The sequence below is a fragment of the Leptinotarsa decemlineata genome, unplaced genomic scaffold (assembly GCF_025532065.1).
Source record: "Leptinotarsa decemlineata unplaced genomic scaffold, Ldec_3_MD MMD2_tig00003335_RagTag_RagTag, whole genome shotgun sequence".
Taxonomy (NCBI): domain Eukaryota; kingdom Metazoa; phylum Arthropoda; class Insecta; order Coleoptera; family Chrysomelidae; genus Leptinotarsa; species Leptinotarsa decemlineata.
This window is the reverse complement of record NW_027412587.1, coordinates 6,285,448-6,308,400: the sequence shown is the minus strand read 5'-3', so window position 1 is coordinate 6,308,400 and position 22,953 is coordinate 6,285,448. Positions and strand designations below refer to the sequence as shown.

The 22,953-nt window shown below is 33.4% G+C and overlaps 1 protein-coding gene and 1 non-coding gene across 3 annotated transcripts; both read right to left on the bottom strand.

The window, feature by feature from the left end:
* Window positions 1-1,735: 1,735 nt before the first annotated feature.
* On the bottom strand, window positions 1,736-15,615 carry Tango10 (Transport and Golgi organization 10). Of its 2 annotated transcripts, none has more exons than XM_023167599.2 (6): window positions 15,325-15,615; window positions 11,133-11,273; window positions 10,897-11,076; window positions 10,461-10,834; window positions 7,718-8,105; window positions 1,736-2,426 (listed from the first exon to the last, which is right to left on the bottom strand). In XM_023167599.2, the coding sequence occupies exons 1-6, from the start codon at window positions 15,427-15,429 to the stop codon at window positions 2,118-2,120; spliced, it is 1,497 nt and encodes a 498-aa protein (XP_023023367.2). In that variant the 5' UTR covers window positions 15,430-15,615; the 3' UTR covers window positions 1,736-2,117. The 2 variants fall into 2 exon arrangements, with proteins under 2 accessions (XP_023023367.2, XP_023023370.2); XM_023167602.2 differs by having other exon boundaries at window positions 15,453-15,614.
* Window positions 15,616-15,859: 244 nt separating this feature from the next.
* Window positions 15,860-15,966, bottom strand: LOC111511575 (U6 spliceosomal RNA). Its single transcript, XR_002722946.1, has one exon. It is a non-coding gene; the product is annotated as a U6 spliceosomal RNA (small nuclear RNA).
* Window positions 15,967-22,953: the final 6,987 nt, after the last annotated feature.

The following is a 22,953-nucleotide window of genomic DNA, read 5'->3' as shown; positions in this document are numbered from 1 at the left end:
CTTGTCCAGTTTACATTTTTCCAATGCAAATATAAATTATTATTTTCTTGTCAAGGTTTTAATTATGTCAATACTTTCCAGTAATTTAAAAGCAAAACAAATAAGCAAATATAAAATATAACCTAAACAAAATATTGAAATTTAATAGTTCAAAATTCTCTCATTTGTCCTTGGATTTTTTTCTGGAATAAGAATATGACAAAATTCATTTCAATACAAAACATGCCTCTAACTTATATGTGAAAATTCAGTTTTCATTTTACTATGAAGCTAATAAATTTGAAAACTATGTGAAATTCTAATAAAAATACCCCATTTTCAAAGGAAAATTTATGATCGTTCAGAAAACATAACACGGATTCACCAATTTTTTATTTAAAACATGGAAACCCTAATATCATAAAGTGACATCCAATGAATATACAGTGTGCCCCACTTTAATCGAGTCACCCCGTATTTCTGTTGAAAGTATGATTTCGATCAACTTTTTAGAGTTACAGAACATAGAACTAGGTTTATTAATTAAAAATAATGACATACCTTTTTCAGGGGGTAATAGGATCCATTTTTGCAAAAATTATATCAAGAGTCAATATAAATTAAAATACCTTTCATATTCAGGATTTCCAACGACCCTTTTTGTACAATATATATTCGAAAAAACTCATTCTGGAAAGTTAAAAAATTATGTTTCAATAATTGCTCGTTTTTTTTAATGCTTCTTTTGACTGGAGGTGTGGAGAAAACAGATTTTTTGGCGTTCTTATTTCTTTTATAAATATTGTGACTTATACTAAAATCAATTTAAATATTCATCTATGAGAATTCAATTTCGATAGCATTGAAAACAAAAAATCATTTATTTCTCTACAATAAGATGAATGACGCAATTAAATTTCAACTGTCAGTTTTGAGAATACTATATGAAAGTTTTCACCTCTTTCTCTTCCACAATTAGTTTACGAAATTTTTCAAATATATTCTGTACAAAGTGATTTCTGAGAATGCCTAATCTACTTTGATTTGTATTGACCTCTGGCATAATTTGTGCATGATATTGGCCCTAGTACCTATTAAAAAAAGTATTTGTTACTGACCAAATTGTAGTATTTTGTAGGACACACTGTGAATTTTAAGAGAGAAATTTGTCCACATCTCCATGAGCGATTATTAATGAGAAGCCCATATATTGTTAACTTTTTAAATGCAAATTAAGAAAAGTTATTAAACCTTTTCCTCAGCAATGAACAAAGTTATGCTTTTACTGAATTTTTGTGCTAAAGAGTCACTATTCCAAGTCTCCAAAAACACTGCAGTTTCATGGGCTTATTGCACTTTTCTTTTGCTAATACTGAAAACATATATTTAGAAGGAATATGAAATATGATCCTCTTGTCAATAACAGCTGCATGACATGAAAAGTGAACTGAAAATTGGAGACATATCAATATTCAAATAACCAAGTCACTTTTAATTTTGAACAAGAATCAGATCATGGTTGGATCTTTTTCAAATATTATTGTACATTCACTGTTGACGTTTTGGAGAAATGTAAAAAAATGGTCCTTAGAACCGGATAAGAAAAAAACGTTAACCAATATCCCAACTGAATCAAAACTTATAAAGGAGTCAAGATTTTGAAAAATTGACCAATTTTCAGTTCAAAATCATCGATCAGATGGTGTCTTTTCTTCTTTTTTGAAAATCCTTACAAGATTTCATTGACACAAACAAAGATATTTGAAAAAAATGTAGTCTACCATGAGAATGATAACATTTAATGAATCTTATAACTGAGAGATTTCAATTGTTTTGTAGACATGACATAGAGCTTCGAGATTAAGTGTTTTTTATAGCGTTACTACATACAAAGTTACCGTGCAGATTGTTTCGAAACCTATTTGTCAAAAAACAAATTTTTGAACTGATTCATATTTTTCCCGAAAAATTATTTTATTTCCCATTTTGCATAAATGAAATTATATTTCAGATCATGAATCTCCCAAGTACTTATACCAAAAAAACTTCCATATCTCCGAAGTATGATCCATATATCAGCCCCAAGTCATTCATTCTGCCATCACTATTCTGAAAACCAAACAACTATGGTCATCGTGCTACCTGATAGGTGCAATGACCAGGTTCAATTTCAGCTTGTCTCTGTTCGGTCCCACTAAGTACGGAGTGTCTCGCTCTCCTTGCATCACGGCGGGGGGATTGAGTTCGTCGAAAGGAATCAAGTCGTCTATGTTCACTACCTTCTCCTGTGGAGTGAAATGGTGGACCTTCTCCCTGACTTCTGTAACGTGTTCGATGCCTCCTTGCAGTCCGTATATCAATACTGATATTCGAACTCGCATTTCCAATTCAGAGAGCTCACGACACGTTAAGGAAAGTCGTACTGTAGAAAGGATTTCCTGAGGCACCTGAAAAAAAATGTAATTACATGTTGAGAAATGTAGGGATTCTAGAAAAATTAATACTTGTCAGAGGAACCAAGCAAAAGAAATCATCCATTCATTTGCTATTAGCTTATAAATATTATACGGTACACCACTTTTAAAAATAAGAGTTTGAAATTTGGAATTCATCAGCGTTACAAGAACTTAGGTCAACCATCAGATAAAAGATTCTACAATTTATTTATATGCATATTTTTCATAGAATAGAATATAATTTATTCGTCGTTAAAAACATTTCACACATAATATATAACATTTTATCAAACTAGTCAAAACAGTTGAATATAGTTGATTTAATAATAAAATTGTAAAGATAAAATATAATAGCTGACAATGTTAAATGTGTTGTATAAATTCCCCACTAGAGTTGATGTGAAGATAAAATAATAAAATTATAAAGATAAAATAATAAACATTCCAAAAGCTTCAATGTTAAATAATAAAATTCTAAAGTTGACAATGTTAAAAGTTTATAAATTCCTCAACAGAATAAAATGCATTTGATAAAAGATAATTTGTAAAAGCTGTCCTAAATCTATTGAAGTTGTTTATATTTCCCAATATTTTTGTTGTTTTGTTAAAACAGATGACACCTTGATAGCTTGCAGAGTCCTACCAGTCCTACCCGATGGTCAACCGCGAATAGGTTAGCCTCAGTTCATAACCCCGACGAGTGTTGTATGCATGTATCATATTTTGTTTTGTGAAGAGGGATACATTTTTTTTTATATTTAAAACTAATAATAATATATAGAGTGATGGTAGCATCAATATTCCCAATTTAATAAAAGTGTTCTTACATGATTCTCTGTGGTGTGAGCCAGCAATACATCTTATTCTTTTTTGCATTTTGAACACTTTTATTGAGTGTGCTGAATTTCCCCAAAAGGTTAATTCATAGGATATATTAGACTGTACAAGTTCAAAATAGGCCAACTTAAGTACTTGATGAGATACTGTTCTACATAGTTGCCCGAGTACAAAGCAAACACTACTTAATTTGGACGTCAAATAGTCAGTGTGTTTTTCCCAGGTTAATTTTTGGTCAATTATCAAACCTAGATACTTATATTGGCCTAACTGCTCTGTAGACCTATTATTTATTTTTATTAGGGGACAGTAGTCTAACGAAACGTTTTTTTGTTGATAATTTATGAAAAAAGTTTTATTACCATTGACTAGTAGACCATTATTTGTACACCACTGCGAGAATTCATCAGCAGATGTATTTGCAGTCTGAACAGAAAGAGATAGTTCCTTTTCTGCCATTATTTGATAGGTATCATCTCCATAGATTATTGTTTTTTGGGAAGATAACATGAATACCCTATATCGCTCATAAATATTATAAAGAAAAGTGGAGCCAAAGTTGAACCCTGTGGGACTCCTATTGAAATAGGGACAGGTTGAGATTCAATTGAGTCTATAACTACTATTTGCGACCTTTGTTTTAAATAGGAGGCTACCCATTCATTAGCCATTCCTTGTATTCCCATTCGATTCAGTTTCTCAAGCAGCAGGGCATGGTCAACTGTATCGAAAGCCCTGGTTAAATCAAAGAATAATCCGATTGGATATTTTTTATTATTGAGATTATTATAGATGTTATCACATAATTTATAAATTGCAGATGATGTTGATCTTTGTTGTCTGAAACCATGTTGACAGTGTGGAATAAGTTTATGATACTCAACAAATTTATTCGATCTCAAATAGTAGCCATAGTCAATTACTTTAGCAAATTGTGATTGCACACATACATTCCTATAGTTATTCATATCATTTTTAGATCCCTTGTTTTTATATATGGGTATAGATTTCGATATTTTAAGTGAATTTGGGTATGTTCCCTCACAAAAAGATTTATTTATTATGAATGATAAAGAGTGACAAATAATGTCCCTAACAACGTTTAGAGTTTTTCCATGAATATCGTCTATTCCTGGAGCTGAAGTTTGAGTAGTTTTTTAAATAATTTCTTGAACTTCAAAATGCGAAGTTGAATATAAAAATAGACTGTCATATGAGAATGGCGATAATTTAAGGTTGTTTTTGTTTGGTTCCGTTATTTTAATGTCCATGAAAAAATTATTGAAAAGATTACCAATGGTTGTTTTATCTGAGATTATATTGTTATCAGTGATCAGTTCTAAAGTTTCTTCATTTTTTATTTTACATCTATTTTCATTTATAATTTTCCAACTCTCCTTACTTATATTATTTGCACTAGTAATTCTTTTGTTGTTGTACCCCAATTTAGCTTGTTTTATTACTTCGTTATACCTGTACTTGAGTTGATTATATCTTTGAATGATAATTTCTTTGCCAGTGGACTTGGCTATTTTACACATATCACATACCATTTGATGTAGATGTTTAATTTCTTTAGATATCCATGGTTTATCCGTATTACCTTTATTCCTATCCTTTAGTCTTTTCAGTGGAAACACATTATGATAATGGAATTGATAAGTTGAGTAGAATGCATTGAAGCATTCATTCACATCAGTGCCTTTGTATACTTCTTCACATTGTTCATTTATCAACAAGTCTCTGAAAGCGATCAAGTTGTCATCAGAGAAATTTTGCTTATAAATAAAATCTACTTTATTACTCTCAAAAGAAGTTATAATGAATTCACAGATTTGAAATCTATGATCTGATAGCTGAGTGTTTTCGATACCATATATGATGGTAAGCAACAGTAAGAAAGCTTAGGTTAGGTTAGTTGAAAAGTGAGTGGGTCTATTCGACCCTCCACCACAACCCTCAAGGTTTATTGTGGCTCACACCTATTCACACTCAACCAAATAAACCTAGCTTCTCAAGGAAGCTGATTAGTTTGTATGGTGAGTGGTCTTTCAAGTCACATGGTAAGAGTACGGCTCTGCCAAGCTCTGAAAACCTGATTCGGTCCCCAGCGGAGCAGGCATAAAGTATGTGCTCTGCTGTCTTCCGACAGTCCGAGTCTCTGCATATGATGATTCAAATTTCTACAATTTATTCATATAAATGATGGTAAGCAACAGTAAGAAAGCTTACTGGGTGATTGTGATAAGATGCTATGGTGTAAGCAGATTGTTGTCGTATGATGGAATTGGCCGAAACATTCAAGTACAGCCTGTCAAATCTAGAAAAAGATTTGAGAATTTTCTCTCTCTCGCTCTCATAGTCTTCTAACGAACGCACATCCAGTGGGCGGGACCATAACGGAATTCAGGCAGCTCTTTCTACATTTGACAAGCTGTAACATTTTCTAGTGAGATTTTCATTAACACTTTATAAAACCCCAACAAGTGTTTCACTGAACAATAGCTTTTTCAAGTGTGTTCATACTGACTAGTTTATTTCATCACATTAACTACAAAATGTACAATAGTGAAATGACAAACAATAGTTTCATACACGCTAATTACATTTAAAAATAGTTATTTCTGAAATGAGAAAAAACAAAACTAACATGTGAAAAAATTAATGTCTCACAATTCAAATAGATGGAGTAGAAAGAGTGCCTCAATAGTGAGTACTTAACTCTAGCCTTCAAACGGTTATAACTCAAACCAGTAATGTTTATTGGTATTTTATTATATAAATGTAAGTTGAGTGAATTTCGAGCTGATAGATTCAGTCGATAAATTGAGGCCACAGGTGTGCACGCACCTCTTCAAGTTGGGTAATTATGAAAATCAGCATTTGTAAGGTACTCAGTATTATTTGTGTGAATCTCTAAAACGTTGTGGAGTATGAATATACATGGCAAGGTTGGAATTTCATGTTCTTGAAATAAAAGACGACAGTGTTCTCTGTAAGAGACATTGGCTATGGATTGCTTTTTTTGCATACGAAAGGCTTTTATTGCATGTGGAGATTGAACCCATAAAAGTATGCCATATGTAGTGTCTGTATTACCATACCTTGACCAAGACACATTTTCAGCTGTCTTAGTAGGAACAGTTGTGTAGAAAGTTTTTTTGTATAGACCAGCAATACGTGCTTCCCAATTCAACATGTCATCCATTTTAAACCCCAAAAAATCTACATGTTGCTTCTTCGTTACTTGTCTATTTGATGATATTATTATTTTCTGTGTTTTCTGTTTAGTTTGAGATAATTTGAAGTAAACTAAGTTTCAGCATTAGATATTATCTGTTCTAGAACAGAGATCCCATCAAATTGTTAACATTTGAGTCTGCTTCTACCATTGATACATCATCGGCATAGCAAAAAGTAAGAAGTAAGAAATCAAAAATGTCATTAATATATATCACAAAAAGAGTTGGTCCCAGTATGGAACCTTGTAGTACACCGTACGAAATAAGATTCGGATTTATGATTGTTCATTTGTTGTTGCAATTCACTACTGATATATTATTTTGTGTTTGAAATATGCAAAAACTTTCCCTGATCAAATAATTTTTATTTGATATATGTCAAAAACGTGTCAGATCATTTCTTTTAATTCTAGGGCAATCTTCTGTGAGATGAACACCCCCCCAACGTCAGTTAAATGGCATTAGAAAAGCAGTTGTGAGATAGCTCAGGCTGAAATAGCTACAACATTGTGTTGTGTTCTATCCAATTGAGTTTATCCATACAACACTTTAAAAGTTGAGGGATTTTTGTCAGTATTTGACTGAATAAAAGTGAGGGGCATTGTTTTTTTGTTTTTTGGTTTGTCATTATGTATATTCACGACTAGGGTGACCCTCATAAATAGCTCATGTAATGTGGAATTTTCTTAACACAGTTCATACCTCTATCATTACACTCAATCCTGCATTTGTTCAGAATAAAAAGAATGATACAAATCAGCTCATTAGCAATAAGGAAGTTTTTTGAATAGCATTCAAATGTTAAAGTTATCTGAATCTAAAAATTGTCACTCTACAATTGTAGCATCAATAGACTTTGCTAAAATTGTTGTGATAGAAATAGGAAGACACAGAAAAAGAAATATATATATAACACTAAGAAACTTCATAGAAGTATCATTTTGGTGATTTTTTTCATGAAATAAGAGATTCGAAAATGTATTCAATTGAAAGAATTGTTACACATATTTTAATTTTATTATTTACATGTACGACATTTTTACCATTCACATCCGATTGTACTTGACAAATTTTAAGCATATGTTTTTATTGCATTCATATTTTTAGCAAATGAAGTTCATTATTAGCAAGTATTTCTTCACAGATAAATTTTTCCAAAACTAAAAATTTCTTCAGGTCAAAAATAATGGTAAAATCACTTACTTCAAGGGTTCCCTGCCACACGATAAGAAAACATTTTTTAAACCAAACCCCCTTGGGGTAGAGATCAACCAGCCACTCGTTGATCTTGTGAGACTCGTGCTCTGCCGCAGAAAGATGGGAAGAAAATACAAAAGTACTTGTGTGATAGTTGGGAATGTCGTGGAAATTCTCTATAGTCAACAAAGCACTGCAACTGTCTGAAGTGTACAACCGAGAGGTAAACAACAATTTCCCTTCTTCAGTGTTGTAGTAACTCATTATTTGGTCCGAGTATCCTGAGTGATACTTCATTCCTATGGCCATGCGATCTACAAAGAACTCTTTATGCTGCTTGATGACAGGGGAAAGCAGCAGGTCTGCCAACTCCCTGGGAGTCATCATAGGAAATCTGAAAATGATCATATGACACTCTGCACATTAGGCAATCAATCATCATAAACTTTATTGCCGAAAAAACAAAAGGCGTTAACAAAGCATAAAGTTCAAAGTATTCACATCAAAATATAGGGTCTTCCATTAAGCACTTCCTGTTTTTAAATTTAAATAAAACAAAGTATGTGTGAGATATCATCGAATTTTTTTTTTATTAAAAAACCTATCGATGCCATTATGTGTGGAATATAACATCATTCAAATGTCCGCCACGGCTTCACTGAGTGGAGCATATTCGAAACGTCCAATTTTCCATCACTCTGGCGCATAAATCAGTCTGAATTTGACCAATGGCTTGGGTTATGTTGGCTTTGAGGACTGCTGTGGTTTGTGACTTAAAAAAAAACCCACAAGAAAAAGACTTAACGAGGTCAAATTGAAGGATCTCGGTGGCCACGTGAGATTACCATGCCCTTACATGCGACAATGTTTTCGACAGATCTTGCGTTTCGTCGACGTAGGGGTGTTGGTCAATCGATTACTGAACCAGTGGACTCAAATTTATCCATCACATTGCGAATAGTCCTCTCGGTAGAATGATTATGGCGACCGTAAAATGGGCGAAGCGCGCGGTACGTTGCTCAAACAGAACACCCGTTTTGATAAAACAGTTTGTTTATTTGCGCATGTTTTTGAATGCTATATCCGTCCATGGTGATTCGGTAAAACAGACTAAATGAATGACAGCAAATTTGACAGACGTAGTTCTAACCAGATGGCCGTTATTAATTGTGAAACTTCGGAAGTCCCTGTTGGAAGACCATATACATGCTAGGTTAATGAGCATACATATATACACACAACATCATGAAGGCAACAAAATAAAATTATATTTTAGAAAGATAGATCTGTTTCAAAATATTTGTTTTTCCGTTAACCAGCTACGATCAACAACTCTCAAAAGTATAAACTTGTGCGAGCTAAGTGGTAACGAGATCTTATCTTTTAACGTGCGATACCTAGCACGGGTAGGACGGCTCTTGGCTCGTGCCACCATTTCATCTAACGGTCGATTGAATGAATGGAACAACACACTTATGCCATTCCAAGTAGCTAATCTCCCGATAGATGTGGTCAAAAAAAGATCAGGCAGGGAGTACTATAGAATATTCTTTCAAGACAGTACCAAACATATTTAAAAATAATTGAAATATAAACTCTGTGAAATCGTATAAGAAATTTATATATTTATTTATTCATTTACAGCATTACCTATTTTAACAAAATAATTACCAAATTTGCACATATGTACTATAACTATCAGCTAGATGTGAGGAAAAAAATATAAAAATAAGCCAATCACTTACAATCTTTTCAGTCTTTCAAAATTATTCCAAAGAAAAATTGAACAGTTCTAAATTCACATTGTGAGTGTTAGCAAGTCTCAAAATTCTACCTATAGACTCATTCTGGCCATAGTTAGTATGATGAAAGGGTACTTTGAATTTCTGTATTTCTTGTTCTCTTTGGATTCACATTCAAAGCAAGAAGTTTGAAAAGTTCTGGGAAATTAGCATAAGATCTGATTCTAATCTTCTATAAGCCAGATTATTTGAGTTAAGCATGTTCAATATAGTTTTATAGTTAAATTCACCAATATGATATCCCAGTTTGTATGCTGAGTACCTCAAAAACTTTTTTGAACACTTTCAAGTATATCAATATCCACATTATATGAAGGGTACCAAATAGTGGAGTTGTATTCGATTATTGATCTAACAATTGAACAGTATATACTTTTCAAGGAATATACTTTTCAAGTCCAAGTGAATTGCCACATTTGATTCCACCAAGAGCGTTACACATCAGAAATATGCGACGGACTGTGGCTGCTCATCGTTTTGAGGTTCAACTCAGTACACCTCGAACTTCACTGTTTCAGAACTCTTTCATTTGGAGAACTGCGTTTATGTGGAATAAACTTCCTGAGAACGTTTTTCCAAATGGATTTAATCTCCAGCGGAATGTGAATCGCTATTATGGCACAGGCACCGCTCTTAGAGCGCCTTAAGGATTTTCCTGTAATGCTTGTGTTTTGTCTTTAAGAAAAAAGAGAGATAATTCCTCTGCAGATTAAGAGTGAAACATAACATTTTTAGCGTTCTAGAAGTAACATTTGCAATATGGGTTTTGGATGACATTTTTGGGTCAAAAGTGATTCTTATCTTTGAAAGTTGTTAAGACATTAAGCCACCAAAGAAGTTTTTGAAAAAAATAGAAATAATCCCGAATGAAAAGACTCTTTTATCAGTGTCACTAAACAATTGAAAGCATCTAAAGATTTTACATGTTATGAATTTTGATCTATTACCTTATATATCGCATAATCCTCTCCACCAAAATCTTATACTCCTCCTCGATGTCTTCGTTAGTTGCCTGATGTTGACAAAGCTTTATTTTTTGCAAATCCAGCCACCGCACAACACAGTTATAGAGGACCATCTCGTTATGTACAACGATATCACTCTGCTGCAAGATTCTCACAAACGTATCAATGTCAAAGTTGCTAAAGTCAGGCGTATTAGCAACCGATTCAAAATTCCATTTTATAAAGTTTTGGCATGTGTCGAATACTTTTTGATGCCCACACACCATGCTGTATTGTAACCAAGAGAACAGCTGGTTGTGTGATGATGCGTGAGGTACGTGCTTGCACATGTAGTTCAAACAAGTCCTTGTGAGACTCTAAAAAAATAAGAGGTGTTTAAGAAAAGGTCAATTGAGTCTATGCTGCAATTTTTTCTCACCCTAACTATATATTTGTCGGCCAGTGCCAGGATTGGCATCACATTTGTGTGAGTGATTAAAATTTTACCGGTATAAAAATATTCTAGAAACATATGGAAATATGGTTCACAAATAGTCATTTCTTGGAGCTGAACTCTGCTTTCGTGCCATTCTGTCCATTCTGGACTCATAAGCATTGCCTGAAAAAAAACCTATGTATGAAAAATGCATAAAGGATGAAGTGCAGTGGGCAAACCTGAAAGACATCACTAGAGGCACATAAAATGATTCTGTGGGCACCGTATTCTTTACTGCCCACCTGTAGGAAGACATCGCACATTTGTTTGTCAAAATATAATCTCTTGAGTACTTTTAAAATATTTTCTGAATTGTCCACCTGGAAAGAATAAAGTAACTCGGTAATAATATTAATTTTATTTACCTAATTTGATACAATAAATACATGTCCCGAGTCAAAACAATATAATGAAGTAGAACAGTTCAGAATTTCAGACAGCACAAATTATATTATTGATTAATAGGCATAATGAAAATCGGATATCAAAGATAGAACAAAGAAGCAAGACTTTCCATCAGACAAATGAAGAAACAAAGAAAATATTTCCTCAATATATAGATGTTGAACTAAAAGAATATAAAACATGTACAATGGAAGTATCCATGAAGATTTTAGTAAAAATCATTTTCAAATTTCATTTATAAAAATGGGACACTGAGTTTAGCACTGCTTGGAAACAGTCTGATTTTTCTATTTCTTTCAAGCTTCATTATTTCTCATGGGGCCTATTTCAATAATCTCGTTCAATTTACTAATTTCTATGGGTCCTTTTCTGCATGTCTGCTGTATTCTAATGGACTTAATTATGATTGCCCATAAATTGCTTTCCTTCTACTACATAGTACCTCACCTTTCGCATAAAACACGAGGAAATGTCTGTTTTCTTGTATGGCCTGCCGTTAAGATCTATATTATGTAACCGTATTTTGTTCAAATATCCTCTTAATGAGCATTATGCAATAAATAACCCTGTAATTATTCTGAGCGGATCCCTGCTCTTTTGTATTCTTTGTGTCAGTTACCTATTAACCCATTTCCTGATCTGGTATTAAATCAATGATTTTGGTATTCCTACAGTTGTTCTAGGTGGACATATGAACGGCTTGAAGTATATAATAGTCCTGGCAAGATCAAATTATATCATTAGTAAATATCGAGACAAAAAGAATTACAGTGTCCTAAATAAAATGTTGCTCTAACGGTCTAGGTAAATTCAATAGTAAACTACAAGAATGTGCTATGGATTTGAATTGGTACGCATACGACGATATCTCAATCATAGAGAATTATACACTTGAAGATAAAACTTAATAATTACCGCATCAATGATTCAAATTATAATGAACTGAAAACAAAGAAAGAAAAAAATTTGATACCAATCCCCAGATTTTTTTAAAATTAGACACAAAATATATAATTACAGAACTGTACCAAAGCAAATAAAGAATTACCTTGATGTCTTAAATACTGGAATGAAATACTGATATGGGGTGCTTCCTCATATGCAAGTGAAGTATTTATTATCCAAAAAAAGATAATGAGAGATTTAGAAAAAGTTGATTCCAGAACCCATGCTAAACCAATTTTTATAAAATGGGTCGCACTTACATTACCTTCCATTTATATTCTAGAAGGAATATTGTTTATACATAAAAATAAAAATATATATAATGGTGGCTCCAGGATTCACAATCATGATACTAAACACAAAGATATCAACAGGCTACCGAAGATGCATTATAAAAACACAGAAACGGAGTTTATTCCCATAAAAATATATAAAATTTTGCCTAGTGAGTGGAAAGACCTTCACAAATAAAAGAATGGAAGTTCAAAGTAAAAAATTCACTTGTCACCTAAGCTTTCTATAAGATTGATGAGGTATTCAATTGTCAGTGGTGCTAATATATGTATATGTGTGTATATGTATATATGTGTATATACTTGTCTATATGTGTATTTATATTGGTAATATCCATATGTGAGTCATACCTATTGTATTGTGAGATTTTTTCTTCCGTACTGTATGTATAATTTCAGCAAATTTGGTTATTGCAGAAATTTTCGAATGTAATAGAAATTGTAATTTGTGGTCGATGAAATTTCATTCTTTCTTAAAAATAAATTTGAAGAACTGTATTTAAACATAGCCAGAATTTTTCTAATATGGTTTGCAACTGCCTCTATATTCCATATCAACAATTAATTTATAATGATAAAGTTCTTTACTGTCAATACTAATACCACTTCTGACTTCTAAATTTTATCAATACCTTTCCATTTAACGAAAACTTCATTATTCAGTGATACCATGTGGGAGCAAGCAGCATGATAAAACCATGGGTTCGTAGGACGAGTGGTTTTATCTATTGCTGATTGCTCGATTGGTATGGAATGAGTGGAATTTGAATTAATTAATTTTTGTCTCATTCAAGTGAGGTTATGTGAATCAGTGAAGTGTGGCAATACATTTTTCACTTCGTTGTCGTGTATCTGTTCATTGTAGGTACTGTGAGTTTTATTTGATTTACATATTCATTCGAGTTGACACCTAGGTCTTAATTTCATGGCTGTCACTTTTGTCGCTGTAAGCTTTATCACTGTTGAAAAGAAGCATTTTATCGCTGTTAAACTATGTTCTAGTCTTCAATTTTTTCATCATTTTATCGGATTGAAGGGAATAATCAACATAGCCCTTCCAGAATCCCAGGGTATATTCAAGAAAGCTATCACAAAGTGAATGCTTAGTTATTTGTTGAGGGCAACTAGGTTTGTTTGTCGTTTGATTGTGAAAAAAAAATTGATTTTTTTGGGACACTATCGATGTGCAAGTTCCAAATGAAAGACTCATCTAATTAGGTTCCATCATATTTAACCATAATATTAGGTACAGTCGTTTAAATATGATTTTATAATTTATCTATCATTTGTATCAAAAATTTGGTGAGCAAAATCACACTGATGACAAAATTATCACCCTCTATAATGATAAGAATAAAAAATATGCTTCACTGTCATAAGATTGACTTGATAATAAAGCGGGATCAATAGGGTTGAAATTCTAAAATATGACTCAATAATATAATATAAATTATCAATAAATTCACCTATGAAAATATTTTGATATTCACTATTCTTCATCAGGCTAGGGATGTGATATAGACGAGTACTTATATAAGGTTATTAAAAAAGGAATATTGAATACTACGAATGATACTCAAACCGCCAGTACACAGCAACATTAGATTTTTTCTCAAAATGAATGTCGATAAAAAACAACAATGAAAAAATGTTTAGCAAATGAATTCACTACATCCCATGAATTGTACAATTTGCACTTTTCAGGCTTTGATTTCAATATCCCCTTACTGTAGTAAACACTAAATTGAGATTATTTTCCCAGATTCCTAGGCATTATATTGTGGCACATTCATTTTTTTTAAAATAACAATTATCAGTGTTACCTATTTTGTCTGTAATTTTTTTACTCTTTCAGCATTTCAATAATTAGCGAGAAGGTGTAACGTTTTCCTTAAACATTTGCCTTCTTTCCTTAATAGATATCCATTAGTTGCTGTATTTTTGATAGTAAATTTTTTGGACAAACATGGTAAAGCTAGGCAGTAGCAAGAAAGAAAAGAGCCCGAAAATATGTACATAGGATACTGGATAAGTTAAAAGAGTTTTGCCTAGTTATTTTTGACTGATCGTTTCACAATTTGTCCAAGAAAATATTTTTAACCATTTTTCTTTAGAGTTATAATATACAAATGTATTCAATATAGGGTTGAATAAAAGGTGTTCATACACAAGTCGCAAGTTTAAGGTCGTGAAAGTTCATGTAGGCTAAGATTTGCTATTACTAAAATCTTACAACTTACAACATATTGATGAGGGGTCTTATCGAAAATCAATGACTACGTTTCTATGGACAATGTTGATCTTACCAAATAGAGGATTGGAATTATGGAATTTTTCAACCTACAATTAAACGATAATGGAAATAGTTCCAATTCAAAGTTCAATTTGATCGAAGAAGTCAACCTAACTGTGCATGGATTCATCACAAATCATAAGCCTCAGTCACGACTTTTAAGTCATAAGTATTCACATTTTTCATCTGGTACCACTTGAAACTTATTGATATGAATGAGTGAAAATATATATACTCATTTTCTAATGTTGCTACTGAAAATTGATGGTGCATGAATTCACCCTAAGATTCAAGTTTTTAAAACTTTTTATTTACATGATATGACACGAACATACCACTTCAAATAATAACGATTGAGACTACAGTTTTATCAGGAATTAGTTATTCAGTAGGTACGTTTCACATATTTTATATATTTCAAAATTTTTTGCTCACCATCTTTTGGCACGAGTCGTTGATATCCCCTGCAGAGCCCCTTCGCCGATTTTTGGAAGGGGATGAGTCTATATTTTCATTTATATTACTGAAAGGATTGAACATTTTCCTTTGAAATAACTACTTACTAAGTCGAAAAATGACACCAAAAGGTCAATTAGTTCATTTTGGGTACTCGCCACGTTGAAATTTGTGATGACATGAATGTAAATTGATGAGAATACGTTTTATTAAAACTGATAAATTTTGAAATATTTTTTATAAACATAACCATGAAATATGTAACTGTTGCCAATAGATGTTTGTTCGAAGTTATGAGATTCAGTGGTGCCACAACTATTATAAGATTTTGAGCACTACTGCTTTACATTTTTTGTTGAAAAATGACTATTGTTGGTTCTAAGATCGCAATAACTGTAATTTAATATTTTAAATTTAATTTTCCTTCAAATATGTTCCGGAAATATAAAAAAAGTATGGATTATATAATGGGTTTGAGGATTGAATTTTCCTTAACGGGTTTTACATTTGTCAAAAAAATGTGGAACGCTTCACGATTTTGCGTGTCATCCTTGCGCAGGGGCCATGCTAATCTTCTCTGTATCGTTCCAATTTTAGTATATGTACCGCCGAAGCGAGTACATTAGGACAACTTGGATTCAGGTATATATAGTTAACTTGACTGAGTTAGTGTCGGCGAAATGTAAGCGATGCAACATATAAATTAAATACTCACTAAAAGTAGGTATTTTATTAATATATCTTGTTTCATAATAATAATTGATATAATCGAATTGAATTAATATTTATATGAATTGGATTTCCTATATGGGTTCATTAGGTATTTTTAGTAATAAAAATATCAAGAAAACTGTAATTCAAAGATGGTGGTGTCAAAAAGGGAGAAATACTGAGATAGACAAATGAACAAAAATTATATGAAATCACTTTCAGAATATATGTGTTTTATGCACATCATTAGTCGTGATTTATATCATACTCAAACTGTACTTTTTTCATTTTCAATCACTATAAAAATAAAAAAGCATTTACCTATCAACTGTTTTTAAAAATTCACATTATACGTAGGTAGTGTAGATATAATCAAAAAGTGGAAGTAAATGTAAAGATAGAAATTGAAATCAATAGAAAGTGGAAAATAAAATATGATGAAACTTGATGTTATAATTATCAATTTCTATGTTTTGTTTTTATCAAATTCAGTTAACTAATTATATTCGTACCATATCAGTTCTTATTTTAATTCAAGTTTTGAAAATTGAAAACCTAATAATTTCGATTAATTTTTTACTCAATTTCACAGATTTTTTTGTTTCGAAAGAATATATCACTGGGAGAAAACGATAGTTCGATTATAAAATAAAGAGACTATGTGGACTTTCAGCGCTTTAGCACTTTTCATTTCTCAATTGAGTTTTTATTGATTTATTATATTAGTAATAAATAAATTCATTCACAGACAGAAACATAAGTAGTATATCAAACAGTATAGAAAAATCCTCGTGAATGAAATACATACAAACATTTGTTTCGTAAATATTGTTGTAGTCTCAGTCATCTCCTTGGTTGGCAAAACGCGCGTCGAGAGAGAGAGAGAGTAATTTTATTCTGGTGTGGAAAAGTATTTTCAATAGATTCATTTCACGCCATTGGTTGCCAACTCTATTTGTCAAATTCTCTTTTGTGCGAAGAAAATTTTGAAAATTCCCTCGCTCTGCCCCAGGTGATGACATTGCCAACTAGATGTGAATATATTATGGTTAAATAAATGCTCGATCCCAACTGTTTTTAAGCGTAGTACGCTTTATTTAAATCAAAACAAGTTCAATCAAAACGCATATCTTAGTTCAGGTTTGAAACCAGATTAGTGCCGAGATTTTTTTTTTCATTTTCAGGTTGAATCTCATCATTTACACAAATGTCTTTCATACCATCTGACTGTCAGCTACCATTACGGTAGATCATACACATAAAATAAAAATGACACAGGTCCAACAACTGAGCCTTGGGGCATACCGAACTGCACGTTTCGGATCTATGAAAAAGAACCTACCATACTTCTTTCCGTCATATATCTACAATTCAATCCAGTTTGTTATATTTCTTGACGAATCTCTCAATGAAACCACTGATAACTCAAGACAAACAGAGCCGAATGCTTGAATTTTATTTTTCAGGTTACAAATGTGATTATTGATGTGACTTTAAAAAACCAACGACGGGAAACAAATAGGTAGGTACTATGAATACCAATGAAAATTGGTATTGAGTAGGTACATAGAAATCCCAAAAAATTTTCAGCAATGGAAAACTTATTGGTCACCTCCTTTCCCTTCATACCACCCTACTCTTAAAAGTTCCATGCTGGAAAGCGACAACAGCTAGACGTGTCGTTGGAAAGCTTTCCAGATTTCCAGGAAGCTTTTTCCCCATTTTTGGGATGATTCCATCCTATATCAGAGCTTCTGCGGCGCTTTTTCACGGAGCTTTCCACGCTTTCCAACTTTCCACTCCGGAATGTTCGCCGATAGTGAGGATTTTCATCAGGATAGCAGAGTGGGTGAGAATGGTATCGAAATTGATTCCGGGTTCCGGGGAAGACGATATTGATTGGTGTTTACGAGGGAGGAAGTGGAAGTAGTAGGAAGTAGTAGTCGAATAAGTACGTTTTTAATGACACATGTATTATTGATTATTTCTCACACACATTTTTGTAGTGTGATTACCATAATTGAAACAATCAGTTTTCTGTTTTTATTTTTCACCCCCTAACAGAACTCTTCCTAGTAAAGTGCCACCTCCTTCGACAATCTACCCTCCCGATAGGAAAACTCCCTTCATGGATAGCGCTACCGGCCCTGACCGTGGAAGTTTAAAACTTTCTGAGAATAAACTCTATCTCAAAGTCCAAAGGGAAGTTTTCCTCCAATTGGTAGCAATTTACCTATCCCACCAGCTTTTCACTGGCATTTTCCGGGCTTTCCACTGTGGAACGTAAAGTCGGCGTTGGAGGTTTTCATTGGGAAAACAGAAATGTTTAGGGGTTTGGGAAAATCCCAGTGTACTTCTTGAACAACGCAAATAATTTTTGATAGATGTATCCTTGTTGGCAGACAATAGACAATCTATATTCATACTATTATAAATGTTAAGTTTTTGAGGAAGGATGTGTGTATGTATGTTTGCGGCTCTTTCACTTCTGAACGACTGAACGGATTTAGATGAAACTTTACATAAATACAGTTCATACATCTGAATAACATATAGACTATATATAGTATAGGCCCTGAGAGCTATCTTGGCGTGCACTGCCTATACCGTTGGAACTACATGCACAATGATTTGTCGCGACCCTTTGTTTGCAGGCATGTTAGGCGTACATATTTTCGAACCATTAGTCCATCCTTTCGTAACTGTGCCGTGAGTGTCACACCAAGTTTCGTCCAAATAGAAAATTTGCCGTTGTTCTTGTCTATATTTAGTTATTTGTTTTAAGTATTTGTTACGCAATTCCACTATTCTTCTGCGTTTCACAATTGCTTGTCGTTTGTTCATTATTCTGAATCTAAATCCTAGTTTCTTTATCCAATTCTGAAGAGTTTTGTCATAGCAGCTCACGTTATGGATTTCAGTTGTAGGAATGTCATTACTTTTGTAACAGTCGTATATTGCTTTTTTCAATGAGATTATTAGATGAACATCTAAAGGTTTTGGTAATCCCTTATCACATCGCGTCTTGCATTCATGAGGTTTGTTTTTGACTATTTTTCGTACAGTTGAGAAAGTAATTTCGGTCAAATCTGATGTTGCTTCTTTCGCATTGTTCACCATCGCTATTGGAATGCGTTGTTACCACACTCGTTATTATTATCAGTACTTGTCCAAGGACGCCACATTTTAAACAGGTAACAAACATTTTAAGTAATTATACCTGCACTAATATCGAATTTCAACACTCAAATCGCCATCAGTTCCTGAACTGAACATTGACAACACGACTGCTATAACCATCCTCGTATTCTATTCGTCACCGTAACATGACTTCAAATTTAATTTTATGACTCTTCAGCCAATCATAAAACTCGATTAGTAAAAATTATCCAATACGAACCGCCAATTCTTCAGTCCAGGTGGACTAGTTGGCAGCGGCTTTATTTCTCTGTATTGATGTTTTTGGCCTTTGAGAGCACCGACACCTTTAACTATGCACAATACCGGTTACTTCGACTATACCAAATTGGCGTGTTGTCGCGTGTTCAGATCCCATATGTGAATATGATCCGTGACTAGCAGCACACTCATCAATTTTTTTCTGACTGTGCTGGCACCAAATATACAGTGATATCCAAAATAAGTGGCCATCATTAGTAACTTTGTTATTTCTGATGGTACAAAATTGGGAGAAAAAAATGAGAGAATCGTGTTTTAGAGTTGAAAAAAAACTGTTTTAGAAACCTCTGTATATATATTTTTCTAGGATAACATTGATTTATAAACAAAAAACTTTCAATGACTTTCTAGAATTAAAATTAATGAAGTTATGTGACTGTGTAATGATCAAATGAATAAAAACCTATTTTTGCACTTCATCTGAATCAAAATATTTTTTTAAGATATTCGTATACACCACATTTCGTTGCACGTTTTTCAACGTTAAAATAAAATATTGCTACTATGCTACACGTTAATATAGTGCTACTATTTATCTGATTGTTTTTTTCCCTCACCATAGTCTTGAAAGCCAAAACAAGAATTTTCCTAATCACCAGAAATGCAATATTCTTTTCGAGTGAATAACTATTTTGCAGGTCAGCAAATTGTTCTCAGTAGACATTGCTTTGAGTATGGAAAAATTGCACATTCCTCATTATAGTGAAAATAAATCTTGCAGTTCGGCAGAAATTCTTGCAGGTCGGGTAAGCCAAACATGAATCTCGACCAGGTTAATCATTTTCCACAGAAAAATTTTCCAACCCCACCCAAAAATTTCACAATTCTCAAAAAATTTGCAAATAAATTTTGCAGGTCGGCAGAAATTCATGCAGGTCGGGTCTGCCAAATATGAATCTCGACCAGGTTAATCATTTTCGACAAAAAAATTCCAACCTTCACCTTTTGAGTATGGAAAAATTTCACATTCCTCATCAAATTGAATATAAACCTTGCAGGTCGGCAGAAATTCTTGCAGGTCGGGTCTGCCAAATATGAATCTCGACCAGGTTAATCATTTTCGACAAAAAACATTTCCAACCCCCACCCAAAATTTTCACAATTCTCAAAAAATTGGAAATAAATTTTGCAGGTCGACGGAAATTCATGCAGTTCGGATCTCCCAGACATTAATCTCCACCAGATTGATCATTTTCGACAAAAAAAAATTCCAACCCCCACCCTTTGAGTATGGAAAAAGTCCACATTTCTCATTAAATTGAAAATGAACCTTGCAGGTCGGCAGAAATTCTTGCTGGTCGGGTCTGCCAAACATGAATCTCGACCAGGTTAATCATTTATTTTTAATTTAATGAGGAATGTGGAATTTTTCTATACTCAAAGGGTGTCGAAAATGATGAACCTGGTCGAGATTCAAGTCTGGGGGACCCGACCTGCAAGAATTTCCACCGATCTGCAAAATGTATTTGCAATTTTTTGAGAATAGTGAAATTATTAAGAGGGGGTTGGATTTTTTTTCTGTCGAAAATTAATAATCCAGTCGAGATCCACAACTGGCAGACCTGACCTGCAAACATTTCTGCCGACCTGCAAGGATTATTTTCAACATAATGAGGAATGTGGATTTTTTCCATACTCAAAGCGTGGGGGCTGGAATTTTTTGTCGAAAATGATCAACCTGGTCGAGATTCATGTCTAGGAGACCCGACCTGCAAGAATTTCCGCCGACCTGCAAAATTTATTTTCAATTTTTTGAGAATTGTGAAATTTTTGGCTGGGGGTTGGACATTTTTTTGTCAAAAATGATTAACCTGGTCGAGATTTATGTCTGGCAGACCCGACCAGCAAAAATTTCTGTCCTCCTACAAGATTACGAGAGCAATGTCTACTGAGAACAATTTGCTGACCTGCAGACTTGCAAAATAGATATACCCTCTTTTCGACGCGCGTATCACCAATCATGTTGGCGTCTTCAGTTTTCTTCATCTCCTGAAGATGTAAAAATATGGTACAAGAACTATAAAGATCTCATTACGAACAGCCAATTTTTCACGTTTTCAGAATAAAAGGATTTTTCGACATCGATGTATGACATCGACTAAGTAAGAGTCCAGAAATAATTTTAAATTATCTCCTTATGGCACTAATATGGATGAATGTATAAGATAATAAATATTTCGAAATAAAACTTCGACAGACATTTACTTATGCAAGATATACCTCACAGAGGTTATTCTTGTAGATGCTTCTTGTTCATCCAGCAGGACCATACTATAATCAATCTTCAGACTTGTTTTGATTTAGGTAAAAAATGGATAAAGGTTCCTTTGGAGTTATTCTACGCCAGAGGTTCCAAGACAAAGGATAATTTCGTTACGCGATCGATGTCCAAGCTTGGTTCTGCACCACCTTTGGGAGAGCCTCGCTGATAATTGATAATCGTGATTCTTCTACCAATCTTATAGATGGCGTCTTGGCGAGGGGAGATGTCCACGTCACTCACTTATAATTTCCGTAATGTCACCTGCGACCTCATTTCATTTTTAATAAAATAAATTAACGCCTCTGAAGTAGAACCTTGTGGCACTCAAATAACTTTGTAGGAATATCTTGGCATATGATACAAACGCGGGATATTTTTCAAACACTTCTTGCATTCAAATCTCATTATTGTGACGCCTGGCGTCAAATCCCGCTGAAAATCGGACGCTTCGTATCCGGAGAACAGGAGCAGATGTAGGTGTGGATCGTAAGCCACGCCCCCCGTTAATTAGATCGAAAATGTCGGCACGCGCCGCGGATTTCTAACATCAGAAACATATGCACCCCCTCGAAAGCTATGATACGGCTTCGAGCACTATCTAAATATACAATGGAAACGTGTGTGTGCCACATGTCAGGTTCATAGACGAGGGGACAGCTGAAACGAAAAATCGATACCTCTTTTGTGATGTGAATATTAATGGGACAACCCAACCAGCTGCATGAATATTATTTTGTTAGTAAATCTGCGGCATTATACTACGATTATTCAGATGAAGCCGGTCAAAATTCATTTGAGTTATATGTAATGCAACTGGTAGATACTCTATGAAAATACATAACGTATGTATTTAAATAACACTTTATTGTGAAATTTTCTCTCTGAACAGTTTTCAAAACCGCACACATGCACAACAGCTTCTTCAGATGTGCTCAATACAAACTAAACCCTACCAACTGAGTGCTTCTTATATACATCACTTTCAAATTATAATAACTTGCTACCTATTTAATAAATATTAATGAATTCACATTCTAGGAACGAACTGATTCAATCGGACATGTAACAAAATTATACTACTCGACTGCATTTATCGATATGGCAATATTCAACTATCTGTATCTGTTGAGTAAGGGGGGTAAGGGTAAGCACTAAGGCCACATTTGACCCATTGT